A 16,041-nucleotide genomic window follows, 5' to 3' on the forward strand; every position below is an offset into this window, starting at 1 on the left:
ATATATTACAGCCTCGAGTATGCAAAGCAAGCCTTTTGAGTGTGCAGCTGTCAAAAGAAGGGGTGGGCAAGCAAGCCTGGCTCATGCACTCCGACCCAGCTTTAAGCTTTTCAACGTGGGTGAACGTTTAAACATTAAACACCTCTCTGCCGCTTTCCGAGTTAAGACGCCCAAGGGAAAAAACCACTCGGGGATGGCCAGAATGAATGTCTCGTAAAGAATGACAGAATGGCCCTCCCAAGAAAAAAAGTCGTCGCTGGCATGCAGGCCCTTCCTTCCACCTTCACAAAAACAAACTAATTATGGATGCGCCTATACAACTTGCTTTCTATCTCACACTGATGGCAGGCATATGGTTATTCCGGAATCGAGGTTTTCCGCAAGGAAAGGGGTGATGCCTGAAGCCCCAGCGCAACGGAACGGGTTTAGATATCGATGTCATGAACGCCGGAGCGGAACAAAAAGGTCTACTCCAGCTAGTTCGGTGTGGCGGTGGTGACTGGAATTTCAGCTGAATGGGGATGGTACTAATGTCTAAAGGAACTCCAGCATCGGCAATTCCGCACCATTCAGTGCACTCCCCTCGATGTGAAAGCGGAAACCCAAGAGTTCCTTCCCTAACATTCACTAACTAACAAACATTTTCTCCTTTAGCTAAAGCTAATGCTCGCCATATGCAATCCGTCGCCTCTTCGCTTGACAGTGATAGGCAACCTTTAGCTGGAAGGCGGATCTGTTTGCCTGATATCGCACAATTGACTAGTCCCGTCGCCACTGCTGCTTTGACAATGCTCTGACTGCAGATCTGTCTGTGTTCTATGGACAAGGAAACGGGATGCTCGTTAGATGCTACGGTTTTGGGTCGTGATGGTCACCTCATTCCGTCTATGTAATATTATCAAAAGCGCACGCGGCATTTTCGAACTATGCATGACCTTATTTTATTTCCTTTTACAACTTCAAACCGAAGCCTTGGTTCTTTAACTATCCCGACCACCCCGAACTCCCCTAGCTCATCTTTCCCTATCGACTTTGCTCCGTATTGACTACTAAAGTTATCATCGGCTAAGCCTTTATATACCGGTAGTCTATAGCAAGGTATGCGGGCTTAGAATTGAGCTATCAGAATGGAATGTTAAAGCCAAAAAAGCACCCGTACACGGCTCGTCATACCCTCAAGACTCCAAATAGACCCAAAGGTCAGAAAATAAGGGTCCTTAACCCCCATATACGAGCTGAGGCATGGAGCATACAAAACTTGTCCTGATTATTCCCCGAACAAGCGAGTGGAATGCGGAGAGGAACGCAGAAACGTGGCTGCTAGCAGTCAATAAACCAACGGCGGAGCATATCGAACCGAGGGAATAATTTTGAATTTGGTCCCTCGCCTTTTGCTATGACTTTCGCTTTTACTTTTGCTTTTACTTTTCGCCTTTGCCCTTGCTTTTCACTCATATCAAGTGTGGTCGGCTAGGAAATTCGGGGAGGGTTTTTTACATAATATATGAACTTATCCTTGGATTTTATATCCTGGTAAGCGAAAGGAGCGTTGGTATCATCAAAGTGCACGCGAGCTGAATAAAAAATAAAAATAAAAAATAAAAAGATCCGAACGGCTACAAGGCATCGATTGGATGGCGACTGCCACAAATGGAGCGCATAAAGTAGCCGCCTCGGACGCAACCTCCGCAAGACAGGTAAACATGCGCATATGCGTTGACGAAGTCAGGCTTCGACTATTACTCGCATGACTTTGATTCCGACTATATGACCTGAATATGCGCTGATGGGTGTTTGTAAGCCCAAGGTTTGGTCTCAGCTGGGTTCAGTTGGACCCTAGAAATGGAGTATCCGAACCGATCTGACATATTCACGACAATCGATCGTCGATTGCTTCCCAAAGACCTTAACTATGACTTTCTATGTCGCTATCGTATAACACATTCCTCGCATAATGCAAGTACGCTCATATGCATATCCATAATAAGCCACAGATGCCGATGCCTATAGGGTGTACTACATAGATTCTTTGGAGAAATGCGAACGACAAAGCAAATAACAGAGCATGGGAATGCAAGACCCGGCCCAGAGTTGATGATCTATGTCTACAGCTGGTACATCGGGCCCAGACCTAGAAGGAGAAGAAGGGAAATAACCAATGGTTGTAGTATCGTACATACCTCTGACATACCTTAAAAACGTATATCATTAATCATGCGGAGGAAGCCAAAAATAGGTTTAACCAAAGGTACACTTATACGCCTTGTGAACATGTGGACAGCATTCCAAAGAAAGCCTCCTCTTTAACCCACCGCGGATGAAGGTCGAAACGGGAGAATTTTAATTCCACGCATTCAAAAAAAGAGCAACCAGGAAGGGTTACTCAGCTGGATAATATGGGTAATTTTCCCAATCTTTTAGAGGAAGTGGCTTTTGTAAAGCCGGATCGGACCGATGTGTTCAGAGATTAGCTAGGTCGTCTAACCGATCGATAGACGAATTGATATCGGCCATCTTGAAAACTAAACCATCTGCGGCTGACTGTTAATTCCAGCTATGCTCTAGAATATCTGACAGCTTCGAAGCTGCCGCCGGGTGTAGTTAACGTTCCTGACCAAAACCGCCATATGCGGCCAGGGACAACACAGATCGAATTCCAGGCTGTCGTCATGGTGCATCTGATATTGATATGCTGTATTCCGTATGCATAAGTATGCTCGAGCCTGCCGATTTGGTAAGGGTTGTTGCATCATTACGAGCTATGGGGTTGTTGGATTTGTTGCGTGGTGACTACAGTCTGACGAAGCTCCTACGAAAGCAAAGGGATTTTCTAGGTGTCTACGCCGTAGACGGTGATAATCGATTCCAGCGGTTATTCCACTCGGCATTTTGAGGCCCCACCTGGAAGAGTGAAAAGAATGATAACATCAGCGGCTCGGAGGGTCGAAGTCAGAGTGCTGCGTCGGAATGGAGGTTGAAGAGATCTTAAAATCGATCGGATCAGCGGTGGCTCATGACCAGTCCCTTCCTCCCTCCCGCCCTTCCCCTCAAACCTACGCTCTTCGTGCAACACTCTCTCGCTTGACCAAGCATTGCCGACCGAGATCTGTCCAGTTGGTTGAAGATCCGGGACGGCTGGATGTGATAGGAATGCGGAGATGGGCGATAAACCAGATAGCGGAAGGAGGTTTGAAATGAAATATGGGAAAGGAGCGACTTGGCTTTCTCAGCCGTAGATACCAATATAGCTACAGGAAGTTAATTCGATCGATTTCATTCCAACGGGGCGAGGGCTAAAAGTAAAACTGCAACAACTTTAAGACAAGATGCGGAGATGTGCATTGCCGTAAGAGGGAGGCGGTGATATATAAGAGGGAGGCAATACGGTCCCACGTAATCCCTAGCGCTCGATTCTGCAGGCCTATACGCCTAGTAGAAGGCACTGCATTTAACTCGTGCCACATAGTCGTCGTATTCACATCATTGTGGTGTGAACAGACTATGTTGTATAAACTTATTTTATTTCGTGGTCGGTCGGAGATTATGAACGCCGTGGCCGCGTGGTATCCACGGCACCAGCTGGAATTTCGTTCGGTCCAAGCATGCAATGATACTTGCAAATGCTCTAGAATCTGGTGGAAAACCAGTTTATATCAGATCGCCCGGGCCTCGTCGGGATCGATAGATATCGATTGAGGCTTCGCAATCGTCCAAACGGTTTTTCTTTGTCGTCATCATTGAATGATAGATGTGTAACCAAGGCTAGCCAGCTCTGAGCCAGCTTCGCAAACGCGGTACATAAGGGGCAAGGTGTGGACAAGCCCGACGGCCTTATTGGGCCGACCTCGTGCCAAGCAGTACCCTGCACGATGATTTCAAACCCAAGGCACCGAAATGGGCGTTTGGGTCGCGGCGATATTGGTATCATGTGGGCCTGCAGTAGTCTCGAGATAATCTAATTCACACCAAACTGCCGTGCGATTCTCGGTTCCAATGCAACCAAGAATTGGGAAATATCCCCTTTCATGGAATGACCTTGTTCTGAACTTCCTATGTGAACGAGCGAACGAATGGAAGTTTGAAAACGCACGAACGAACTCAAATTCTCGCGCATTCGCAGTCGCCCAGTTTGGTTGTTATTTGGGATGCGTGGTAGGGGAGGCGCAGCATTATATCTCACCGAAACAGCCCGAAATGCGAGACCACATGCTAGCTTTCCAACTGCTCATCTAATTTCCGTTGTCGAATCTGTCTTCCTTCTTCTTTAGCTTCTTCTCTCGAATGATGTCGAAACTTATTAGGTCCCGATGAGCCGCGACGTTTTAGGTTGTTTTAATTTTTTTTGTTTTTGAACTGTTAACAGCTCTTCGTTTTCCCCCCTTCCCCGGCCTGTCGGCGACAAGCTGGAATATAACGACGTCACTTCTTTCTTTTCGCACTTTTTTTCAACTGGGCCTTTCTTTTGGTTTCTCCGCACATTGTCCGGGGTTGAGAGATGACGGGGAGAAACCACCATGCTTCAGGACCGCCGGTAACAGGATTTGATATGGGCGATGAAAGGAATGGGATGCAGTATGGGAACGCTGATGTTGGAGCTGAGAATGGAGTTGGTAGTACAGCAGGATGGCAGGAGAACTCATCAAACGACGATATGAGGAAAACACTAGGAACACGCGATGGGAAACCTCGACGGAAAAACTACGACTACAAGAAACAGCACATGTCGAATATGGATAGAGTAAGGGAACCCTTCATCAATGCCATGAAGTTCGTGCTGCGGATGCAAGACTTGCCACCTTCGAAGGACGGCCGAAAGATCCCCTTTACCGTCTACAAAAACCGAAAATCCAACAAACTGACGGACGAGCGTCGCGGGAACAAACACTACATCGACAATACCATCCGATCGAGCCGATATTCCATATGGAGTTTCTTACCCAAACAGCTGATATACCAATTCAGCAAACTCGCCAATTTTTACTTTCTGATAATTGCTATATTACAATTAATTCCCTCGCTCAGTACAACTGGTCGATTGACCACAATCGTTCCATTGTCGCTGTTCGTCGCATTTTCTATGGCAAAGGAAGGTTTCGATGATTTTCGCAGATATAGGCAGGATAGAAAAGAGAACAGGCGAAAAGTAAAGGTTTTGTCATTATCAGGATCCGGTCCTGATGCCCGAGAAGATTATGAGGAAATCGAGTGGGAGAATGTGCGAGTTGGAGATATCGTCAAACTTGAAAGAGACGATATGGTTCCAGCTGATATTTTGCTCATTCATGCACAATCAGAAACGGGAATCGCCTATGTGGAGACCGCAGCTTTGGATGGTGAAACCAACCTCAAGGGCAAGCAAGCTCTGCCGAATGTTACCGATCACTTCTACGGACGATTTGCGGAAGCGAAGGATGAGCTAGCAACTGTTGAAGATCCGAATTCCGATCTTTACAATTTTGAAGGAAAGATTCAGATTGGAGGCGAGATTAAACCTTTGACCAACTCTCAGATTTTATATCGTGGGAGTGTTCTAAGAAATACTCCAGGTGCGCTTGGTCTTGTCATTTTCACTGGAGAAGAGACAAAGATCCGTATGAAGTACGCCCGGAATATTAAACTTCAAAATATCCACGTTCAATGCTAATTGAAATATAGTGCCAACAAGAGACCCCGTGCTAAAACGCCCACTCTTCAGACATCCGTCAACTACATCATCGTGTTTATTATGTGCGTCGTCATATTCATCTCTGGGATCTCACTTCTCGGGTACAAATTGTGGCAGCGATCCACTGAGCGAAATTCTTGGTACCTCGAAGGTTTGGCAGTCGGGACTTTCCCGATCTTAGCCTCATTTATCATCATGTTCAATACCCTGATTCCACTATCCCTATATGTCAGTTTGGAAATCATCAAAATTGGGCAGCATATTCTCTTTCTCGACCGAGATATGTATGATGAAAAGAGCGATACCCCCATGGAGGCCCGTACTACGACTATCAACGAAGAATTGGGACAAATTGGATTCATCTTTTCCGACAAAACTGGAACGCTTACCGATAATACTATGATATTTCGCAAGATGACAGTCGCTGGGTATCCATGGACTCACGTTACTAAGGCCGAGAAGGAGCAAGAGGCTCACGCCGGCGAACCCAAAACCACTGACAACGAGGACCAGGAAAAGGGAAAGAGCAAGGCGCCTCGTCCGAAATCATGGCTACCTGCCGATTACGCATCACTACGCTCGGTTGCTTCAGGCATCAAGAACCACACTATTGGAGATGGACAATGGCCACATGCACGACCCTCGGAGCCAGGAAGAAGAGCTTCTATGGTCCTTAGCGAGGGCGAATTATCGACAGAAGACCTACTGACCTATATCCAAATGCATCCTGAGACAGCATACTCTCAAAGAGCGAAAATGTTCCTCCTCTGTCTAGCTCTTTGCCATACTTGTCTCCCAGAAACTGATGAGAACGGGAAGATTACTTATCAGGCATCATCGCCTGATGAAGTTGCTTTGGTCCAAGCTGCCCAGGAACTCGGATACGTGAACGTCGACCGCCAGGTTGGGAGTGTTACGGTAAATACGTACCCGAATGGTTCGGGGACCCGCCCCGTGACCGAGAGGTACGAAATCCTGGAGGTCCTCGAGTTCACCAGCAAGCGGAAACGTATGTCTATCATCCTTAGATGTCCCGATGGTAGAATATGCCTATTCTCGAAAGGCGCAGATTCCACCATGACCGAACTCCTCCGACTCAAGGAAATGGCACTTCGATCTTCAAAAGACGTCGAAAAGCGGAATCGCGAACGAAAAAGCCAGGAAGTATTTGAATTTGTACGCAGAACTAGTATGCCTCCTCAGAGCCCCACACACAATCGATTTAGCATGAGTAGCCCCAGACACAGCTGGACGGCTCCCCGAAAAAGCTATACTGGCCGGCGGAGCTTTGGAACCGATACGCACTCACCGGCCGCGGAGAAGAACCCAGGCCACTCATTCGAATTACCACGTACTGATACCCCAAGCCGGCCACGGAGGCTTGACACATACATCAACGAAAGCGCTGTCACTAATGACGGCTTTGTATTTGATCAGTCTTACAGCCAGATTCACGACTTTGCAGTTGAAGGATTGCGAACTCTTATTTACGGCTACCGATTCCTTGATGAACGGCATTATCGAGAGTGGGCTAGAACATATAACGAAGCCACAACTAGTCTTGTAGATCGGCAGGCTATGATTGATAAGGCAGCTGATGAGATCGAGCGGGACTTCGAATTTGCCGGTGCAACTGCAATTGAGGATAAATTGCAAGATGGTGTCCCAGATGCTATTGATAGGCTACGAAGGGCAGGTATCAAGATGTGGATGCTTACTGGCGACAAGAAGGAAACAGCTATCAATATTGGATATTCTTGTCGTCTCATCACGGATGTCTCTGAGGTTATGATTGTTGATCAAGACGCCGGTGATCTTGGATCACAGATTCGGGATTACATTGATATACTCAAGAAACATAACCTGGCGCACTCAGTAGGTGTCGTTGATGGGAGTACTCTAAGTGCAATTGAGGATGATGAGACTCTTAGCAATTTATTCTTCGAGTTTACGATCATTGTCGACTCAGTCGTTTGCTGCAGAGCGAGCCCTAACCAGAAAGCCGGTCTTGTGCGATCAATTAGAAAAAGGGTTAAAAAGGCTGTTACCCTCGCTATCGGTGATGGTGCCAACGATATTGCCATGATTCAGGAGGCCCAGGTTGGTGTGGGTATTACTGGCAAAGAGGGTTTGGCCGCCGCTAGAAGTTCCGATTATTCGATTGCCCAGTTCAGGTTCTTGTTGAAGCTCTTGCTTTGCCATGGAAGATGGAATTATGTCCGGACTTGCAAATATATCCTCGGAACCTTTTGGAAGGTAAGTCTTAGGATCGGCGCCGTTATCAATACCGGATCATTCTAACATGAGTATCATAGGAAATGATGTTCTTTATTATCCAAGCCATGTACCAACCAAATAACGGCTTCAGCGGGACTTCTCTTTACGAAGAGTGGAGTTTGGCTCTGTACAACGTTTTCTTCACCTCACTCGCCATCATCTTCCTCGGTATCATGGAAAAGGACCTTGAGCAGGAGACCCTTCTTGCCGTCCCTGAGCTTTACGTCTACAACAAGCGAACCATCTTCAACATGTATTCCTACCTCGCTTGGATCGTCCTCGCTGTTGGAGAGGCTGCTATGATCTGGTATACCGTAAACGCACTGTATAACACTATTACTATAGTGCCAAACCAGGGACTCTACTCAATTGGCGCCTTGGTTTACACTATTGTTGTGATATTTGTCAATACGAAACTTCAGTAAGTCCAACCTAAACTCGATTTTGCGCATAGCATGGAGGTTCCAATCTAACTGTTTCGCTTTTTACCTCATATAGATTTTTAGAACAGCACAACAAGACAATAGTAGCACTCATTGTATTTGTTATATCCGTGGGTGGCTGGTTCCTTTGGAACGTTGTAATTCTTGGGTTCGGGTTCCACACATGGACGATTTATTTTCTTCCACGGGAATTCGTGCTGCACATTGGCCGAGATTTATTGTGGTGGACGGTGGTCCTTTTGGTTCTCGGGTGCTGTATCGTCTTCGAGGTCTCCGTCAAATCCATCAAAACCAGTTTCTTCCCTAATGAAGTGGATCACTTCCAAGCTATTCAGAAGGATCCTATATTGAAGAAGAAACTGGAGTACGCAGCGTACACGCAAAACGTTAATTTCTTTGAAGAACTAAATTCTTCAGCTCTGGAGGGTAATAATAATGGGGAGGTATTGAAGGAGATTATCCAGAGAAGACGAGAGTCGAGGTTTGCGTACGTACGGCTGGGAAGCCGAAAGACCCGGAAGATGGGAGAGACCATAAGGGAAGAAAATGATAATGGTAATGATAGTTATGAGCTTGAGAATAGGAGGGCGAGGGGGGACGAAGAAAACGGGTATCCGGAACAAGAGGAACCGGAGGCAGTCTCATACCCAGACCGGGAGTCAGGAAGGGCCGAACGCAATTCATGGTTTAGGCGGTCTTGAATATAGTTTTTACAAACCAATTCTTTTTCAAATTCTTGTATGCATTATTAGGTCTTACTACCTTTTTTTATATTATCACACCGCTTCTTTTATTATATCCAGGCTTCTCTTTCGATGTTCTATTTTTTCTTCTTGCTTATTTGTTTATTTTTATTTTTTATCGCTTCTCTTCGATCGGGTCCAAAAGAACGAGCGGGTTTACTGTCTCTACTCCTTTTCGCTGTCTGTCTGTTTCTCTAACGAGCTTCGCAGCTATTACTGTATGATCACAAAAATATATATTTCCTAGACGGTATCAGACAGGAAAGAAGAATAATCGAAACAGAATATACTTTCTATTCCAGTCCACATGCATTAGACATGGGGGCGGCTGTTCTGCTATGGGATGGTTAGGCTTATTCCGGCGTCAGATCTGAAATAAATACAGAGGAGAGTTTTTTTTAAAAAAAAAAAAAACTAGAGAAGAAAAAATAGCTGGAGAGCGCCTTGCAAAGCCCGTGTCAACTTGATTGAGCTCGTCATATCGGACGATGGATAGTCGTGGCGAGGAATGGAAGGGCAGGTGGAAGAATTAGATAATATGCATGTCGAGGATTGAAAACGATCGAGCATGCTCCTTAACTCATATAACTTGAATCTTTTGTATCGCATCGTCCCTTTTTGCTTATGCTACAGTAGTATACATACATGGATATACATGTACATACATACAGACATACATATATGTACATGTAAGTACATACATATAATCATCCGAAAAGGATAAAATAAAAATAAACTGTGCATATGTCATGTCAGGCCGCTAGCTAACTAACCGATAAACTACGCGGGGTGTGTGTGTGTGTGTGTGTGTGTGTATATCGACATCGACTGAGTGGTTCTAGGATACGGGCTGGCTTGGCAGTGGTATCTTTTTTTTTCTCTCTTTACAAATTTACATCTCCTGGTTTAAGACTTTTTGATATCAATCATAACTATAGTACCGTGGCTAGCGGTCCGCCATTACCTATTCTTAGAATTCCGATGGGCTGGGGTATGTGTGTGGTAGGGTGTCCATGTATCAGGTATACCGATGCTGACGAAGAAACCAGTTACCGAGACGGGTCGGTAGATTATTTATCAGAATCGAGATATACGCTGTCACAGGCATGTGGTATTTCCATATTTTGGGTACTTACTCCCATACATGAGGAAGTAAGTAAGTAAATATGTATGTTTGATATCGATGGGCTGGAATGTCGCCCTGCAGCAGGCCAGGATTGCGGTTTACACAGTAAACTGCCAGGAGAAGACATGGGAATATTTGGATCTTCCTTCCTTTGAATTCAGATCCATTGCATTACACATGACATGTTACCCGTCGTTTCAGGTACCGGTAAGAACATATCAGAGGGATCTTAAGAATGGTTCGAGAAGTTCGAAAGGTATGGAGAAAAGACTTCACATTCGATAGCATGCTGATTATCCCGAATCGATCAAGGATGTAAAATCGAAACAAAGGGAAGAAGAAAAATGCTCGACAAGAATTTCCCTTCCGCGAACATTTTCCCTTTGGTCAACGGAAATTTGGAAGAGGAAGGGGAGGGAAAAAAGAGAAGACGGTACGGAGTACATGTGTACTATCACCATCACTATGGATAAAAAATATTTAAAAAAAAGCAAGAATCGGTGTAGACAAAAACAGGCACAAAAAGGTACCGATCGAGTCACAAGCGGATTAGGGCACAAGAGATGTCAATGCAAGGAGAAAGGGACTCGCAGGATGCCCAGCTCTGTTCTGTACGTATCTAGACATACATACATATGGACAAACATTAGCGTCACTGTCGAGGCACAGCTTTTCCGACACCGGGTCTCGGGGACGGAAAGGGGACGCGAGTCGACCTCTGGCATTGATGGGGACAGAATGGGAAAGGCCAATGTACAGCAAGGGCTTTCCCTCTCTATGTAAGTCCATATGTACATATGTAAGTATGTGTAGTATGTAAGTAATTGTGAGAGAGCTGAATGGGTGCAGGTTCCTGCATCGAACCTTCTTTGTCACAAGTCAAGGGGGCGCGATGCATTGTTTGGAAACGGTTGTTTTGGATGTTCCTGGGAACGGTGAGGGTGTTTTGGAGGGAGACATCAAGACGATATCAGGACAAGGTTAACCCGCTACTATAACGTATTAATGTCACAGCCAGCCAGCTTCGGATGCACGAAATAATAGTTGAGAGGAAAACCACGTGCGATTGCAGGCTTCGTTTGTGTATTTTTAGAAGAACGAGACGGGTTGGAGAAAAGTAAAGCCAAAGTGGAACTCGCTCGTTTTCGTGAGTTTAATTTGTGGGGGGATAAGCAAGTCTCACAGCAGAGGGAAACCTAAGAGAGCCACTTACTTACTTACTTACATCCTACGATGTATGAAGTATGTACGTAGTATGTAGTATTGAGGCTAATTGCTGACCTGCAGATGTTAAGATTTAACTTGCCAGCGCGAATGGTATCCATCCAAAGCTGGTGAACTCGCTCGTTCCGCTTACAAGCCTCATCGCTATCGACGGAAGCGCCTCTGATTGCCGGATTATAATTATTCACGAGAGCTAGAGGACGCTTTCCCTCTGTCTGACCCGACTCTCCTACATGATGTTTCGGCGCAAGGATGATATGGGACATACGTCTATCGACCCCCTTTAAATCCTCGATTGGGTCAAGCGCCGCCGAATTCGTGAACGAACACACAAGAGCCAAAACCAACTCGGCCATGGGCTTCTTCCCCCGGCCGTCTTGCTTAATGCCGACAAGACTTTCACCTCATGCAAAAGAAAAGTTTGCCATCGGTGAAGGACCAGGTCTGTTCGATCGATGGCCTGATTGGCTGAACCTGCGTGGGGACGGTTTGGTTGGACCACCGCCCTTGCCCAGCCGGAGAGCCTGGACCATCATGATCCGGCGTCTGCCAATCACGAACCCGGTCCTCCTTATCCTGCGGCTTTCACACAAACCCTCGAGGGAAAACTCCGTTGAATGAACAGATTGCTATTCGTCCCTTTGAACTGCGACGCAGCTTGGGCTGGAATGGCACCTCTTGATTTCTCCCCAAGGAGAGTATAGCATTTTTCCACCATGCCTTTAGTGACGACATTTCTGGCATGAGGAAGTTTTAGACCTCTTCAACGATGCTAGAAGTAAATGGCAGCGTTTGGGATATGTTACTACGCTCAATATGGCTGCACATCGAGGGACTTTTTTTTGTTCTTTCCCTCTTTCTTCCGCGCCGTTGGCTATGACTAATGGGAATGAATTCTTCGTGTGAACAAAGCAGAGGAACCATCAACAATAAGGATGCACACACACACACACATATTACAAAAATTTCACTACAACCTATCCCGATGTTTAGCGGGGGAGCTGCAAACAGGCAGGCAACCTTGTTAGGAGCGCACGCGCTCTGTCAAAAAAGTCGCAACAAACAACAATCAACAGTCGAAGAAATGCAACAGGTACAGGATCCCTGGGTTGCTTAATTCCAGCGGCTGTTAGGCATGTTTCTCTGCTTCAGAGTATTGAAGTATCTCCAAGAGGATTGCGCCATGACGGCGTTACGAACAACCGCATGCATGAGAACGGTTGTCTGTTTCTCTTCTCATCATTGTGTGTTTCTCGGTGAGCGTGAACACGAATCTCGAACCAACCAGGCGAAGCAACCGGCTCGTAATATTGAAAATCTGCAAGGCTCAATGACCGGAGAGGAAGAGATCACACGCGGTACACAAGAACTCAAAAGAAAACCCACCTCGCCCGGCTATCACCATTGGGGGAAAGGCCCTCCGGAAGAGACAGGCCAGAAAGAAGAAAACATGGGCAACAAAAACAGGCGTCCCCACGCCTGCCCAATTCTTCGCAGTCCTCCAAAGATTCCGACAGGGGTAACTTAACGCAGGTCAGCGAAAGGGAGGATTTTTGCATGGAGCGAGCTGTACCACCTTGCCCAAAAAGATGTCGGAGTCGATGGGATGTGTGTGGGAGGGTCTCTCGTTAGCGTGTGTAGAATCTGTCGGTCTGTTTTGGATCCCCCTTTTTGCCCAGTCATGGCGAAGGGCTCGTTTGGTGGAGTCGTTCCCTCCTCTGCACGAAAGAAGCCAGCCTCGACAAGGCCCCTTCCCTCCTCCCGTGGGACCTGTCGTTACTTTTTCCTGGCGTACATCCGCTCGCTCTCTTCCTACAATTATTCCTTCCCTTTCCCTCCCTCCTTCTGTTTTCCTTTTAATTCCCTTTCATCTCCCCCAATTTCTCCTCGTAATCAAACCTCGAAGAGACATAACACTCATTCGTTCATTCTTGATTTTTTGCCAAAAAAACCCTAGGATATAGCCTCACTCATTCGGCTGATCCCATCACGCTCCTTATTTTAATATTGAATTTCGCTTCGTTATTTTATTTTATCTTATCGAAAGGCCTTTAATCGGACGACGGGCTTACACTACGCTACTACTGCTACTACTACTCTACAAGGGAAATTATTATTCAAGGTGGAAAGTAATACACAAGGCCTCAAGATTCAACGCGTTCAGATTCTCATTACGAATAATTGATCGATCCACTTAACCCAACTACTACTGCTTGCTTCAATAACCCAGCCCAAAAAAGAATACGTTTTATTACTACACTTGCACTTTGCAATTTTAACGACATCATACGCCGAGACCCCATATCAATCAGAGTGCATCTGCGCCTTGAGAGAGGAAGTTGGTTGATAGACCACGTTGCGCGGACCAATAAGTCCCGAAGAAGATATCCACTCTCATCTGATCGAGATATAAAAATATATAATATTCAGTAATGTTTGCTACACCTCATCAAGAGCTACTGGAAGGTTTGTCAAAACAACATATACCCTGCTCTACCTCGATGTGATTTGATTTGATATGAGGTATCTTGACGGGTTAGACATGTACTAAAATTATATAATCTTAAATAGCGTCCCAGATGTTCCAGTCTGGAGACCACAGGCTGTCATTCGCCTCGGTGTCGTCTGCTGCCTCGAGTTCACCCCCACTTCAACCCCAACAACATGGCGGCTCCAATACCTCGTCGGGAGCTGTCCGACGGCCTCCAAGGAAGAGCACCCTGACGCAACAACAGAAGAACCAGAAGCGTCAGCGAGCTACTCAGGATCAGCTAGTCACACTAGAGCGCGAGTTCAGCAAGAACCCCACTCCAACTGCTGTTGTCAGGGATAGAATAGCTCAGGAAATCAATATGACAGAGAGATCTGTTCAGATTTGGTTCCAGAACAGGTGCGATATAATCTTATGTTCCGGGAATTAAGTAAAGCTTAACTAACACTATATATAAATAGACGTGCGAAGATCAAGTTGATTGCAAAGAAGTCTTTGGAGAATGGTGGCGAGGATATCGACTCGATACCAGAGAGTGTCAGACTATACCTTGCAAACCAGAACCCTGAGATGAAGGCTCTTGCTTACGGCACAAGTGGTGCATTGAATGGCTTTGGAGGCGGCTTCTCGGCTCCTGGTGAAGCTTCTACAGGAAAGATTGTCATCCACCACTTCACATGCCGTTCGTTGAACATTGGTACATGGAGACGTATCGGACAGAATGCTATGGATCTCGTGGTTTTCTACTCGCCCGAGAAGGCTTGCATCACATACTACATCAACAACGACTCTGCAGGTTACAAGATTGAATATCCATTCAGGAATATCAAGAGCATTGAACTCGAGACTTTGAACGTTCCAATGGCTCCACCAAGCACGCACGGTGGACAGATGCAGGGTCAGCTTGTCATTCAATTGCTCAAGCCCCCACACTTCTTCATGGATACATCGGGCTCTGGTGGCTTCGTCCAATGTGGCGACTTCACTGAAGACCAACAGGCTACCCAGATCTTCACTCACACACTCGGAGGCAATGCTAAGTCTCTGCAGGGTCAGCTTGCCAAACTTTTGAACCTCGATGTTTTCCAAAACCGACACAGACAACCACAGCCATTCATGTTCGAAGCCACATTCGCTAGCCCACCATCCCCTCCAATGCGTCCTTCGTCTGCTTCTGGAATGATGGCCCCACCATCACTTGTCCAGCAGGAAGCTAGAGGACACATTGCCAACCCATACAGACACAAGAGGCAGAGGAGTCGTTCCGTCCCCAACATTAACGACTTCGCAAACTTTGGTCCCATGCCTTCATTCCAGTTCGACGATGTTATCATCGAACCAGAGAACGAAGACTCCTTCTTCCTTGGCACTTCTGTCAGCCCCAAGCTCAAGATGGAGGAAAACTCCAACAACCATTTGTTCGCTCCAGCTCCCCAGCATCCCCATGCCATGTCGAACAACCTCAGAATCGATACCTCTGCACCAGGCTTCTTGGATTACAGACCGGCTTATCCTCTCTCTGCAGCTACCACAGTTTCTGAATATGCTGCCAGCCCCGGTATGCCAGGTGAACTAGCCATGACACCGGGCCTCCATTCCCCCTTCTTGGACCAGCCATGGTTGTCCCCAATGATCCACCCCAATGGCTTGATTCCACAGTCTGTGTCCCCTCTGTCGGCGCTGAGCAATGGTGACCCAATCATCGCATCCGGATCGCCTCCATTCATTGACCGAACCGGATCAGCCGAGCTGTTCCCGCTCAGCCATGAACAAGCCCTCTACGGCAACGATGAATTGACAGACCTGTACGCCAAACAATCGCTAGGAATGCACCAGAGCCCGCCAGCCCTTGAGGACATTGAAGAAGTTGACAGCCATCTCTCGCCGTACAACTTGAGCCCAATGGGTCACCATGTCACACTCTCTCCGGAACATCATTCGACACCGCATCCGCACGCCCAGCAACACCCTCTGTAATGATGCTAGCGTCTCCAGAAAAAAAACTTAAGTTTCTCTTTGATATCTCTATTTTCAACACCTTTATCTCTCTTTTAGTCATATCAGTCATCTAT

At 46.5% G+C, this 16,041-nt stretch overlaps 2 protein-coding genes across 2 annotated transcripts; both read left to right on the plus strand.

Moving 5' to 3' along the window:
- Positions 1-4,495: 4,495 nt before the first annotated feature.
- Positions 4,496-9,086, plus strand: AOL_s00054g425 (uncharacterized protein; the record flags this gene model as incomplete). Its single annotated transcript, XM_011121741.1, has 4 exons — positions 4,496-5,598; positions 5,656-7,921; positions 7,981-8,363; positions 8,441-9,086. 4 exons carry the CDS (start codon positions 4,496-4,498, stop codon positions 9,084-9,086), a joined length of 4,398 nt encoding a protein of 1,465 aa, XP_011120043.1.
- A 4,824-nt stretch (positions 9,087-13,910) lies between these two features.
- On the plus strand, positions 13,911-15,946 carry AOL_s00054g426 (uncharacterized protein; the record flags this gene model as incomplete). Its single annotated transcript, XM_011121742.1, has 3 exons — positions 13,911-13,944; positions 14,050-14,368; positions 14,431-15,946. The coding sequence occupies 3 exons, from the start codon at positions 13,911-13,913 to the stop codon at positions 15,944-15,946; spliced, it is 1,869 nt and encodes a 622-aa protein (XP_011120044.1).
- Positions 15,947-16,041: the final 95 nt, after the last annotated feature.

Source organism: Orbilia oligospora (assembly GCF_000225545.1).
Source record: "Orbilia oligospora ATCC 24927 unplaced genomic scaffold scaffold00054, whole genome shotgun sequence".
Taxonomy (NCBI): Eukaryota; Fungi; Ascomycota; class Orbiliomycetes; order Orbiliales; family Orbiliaceae; genus Orbilia; species Orbilia oligospora.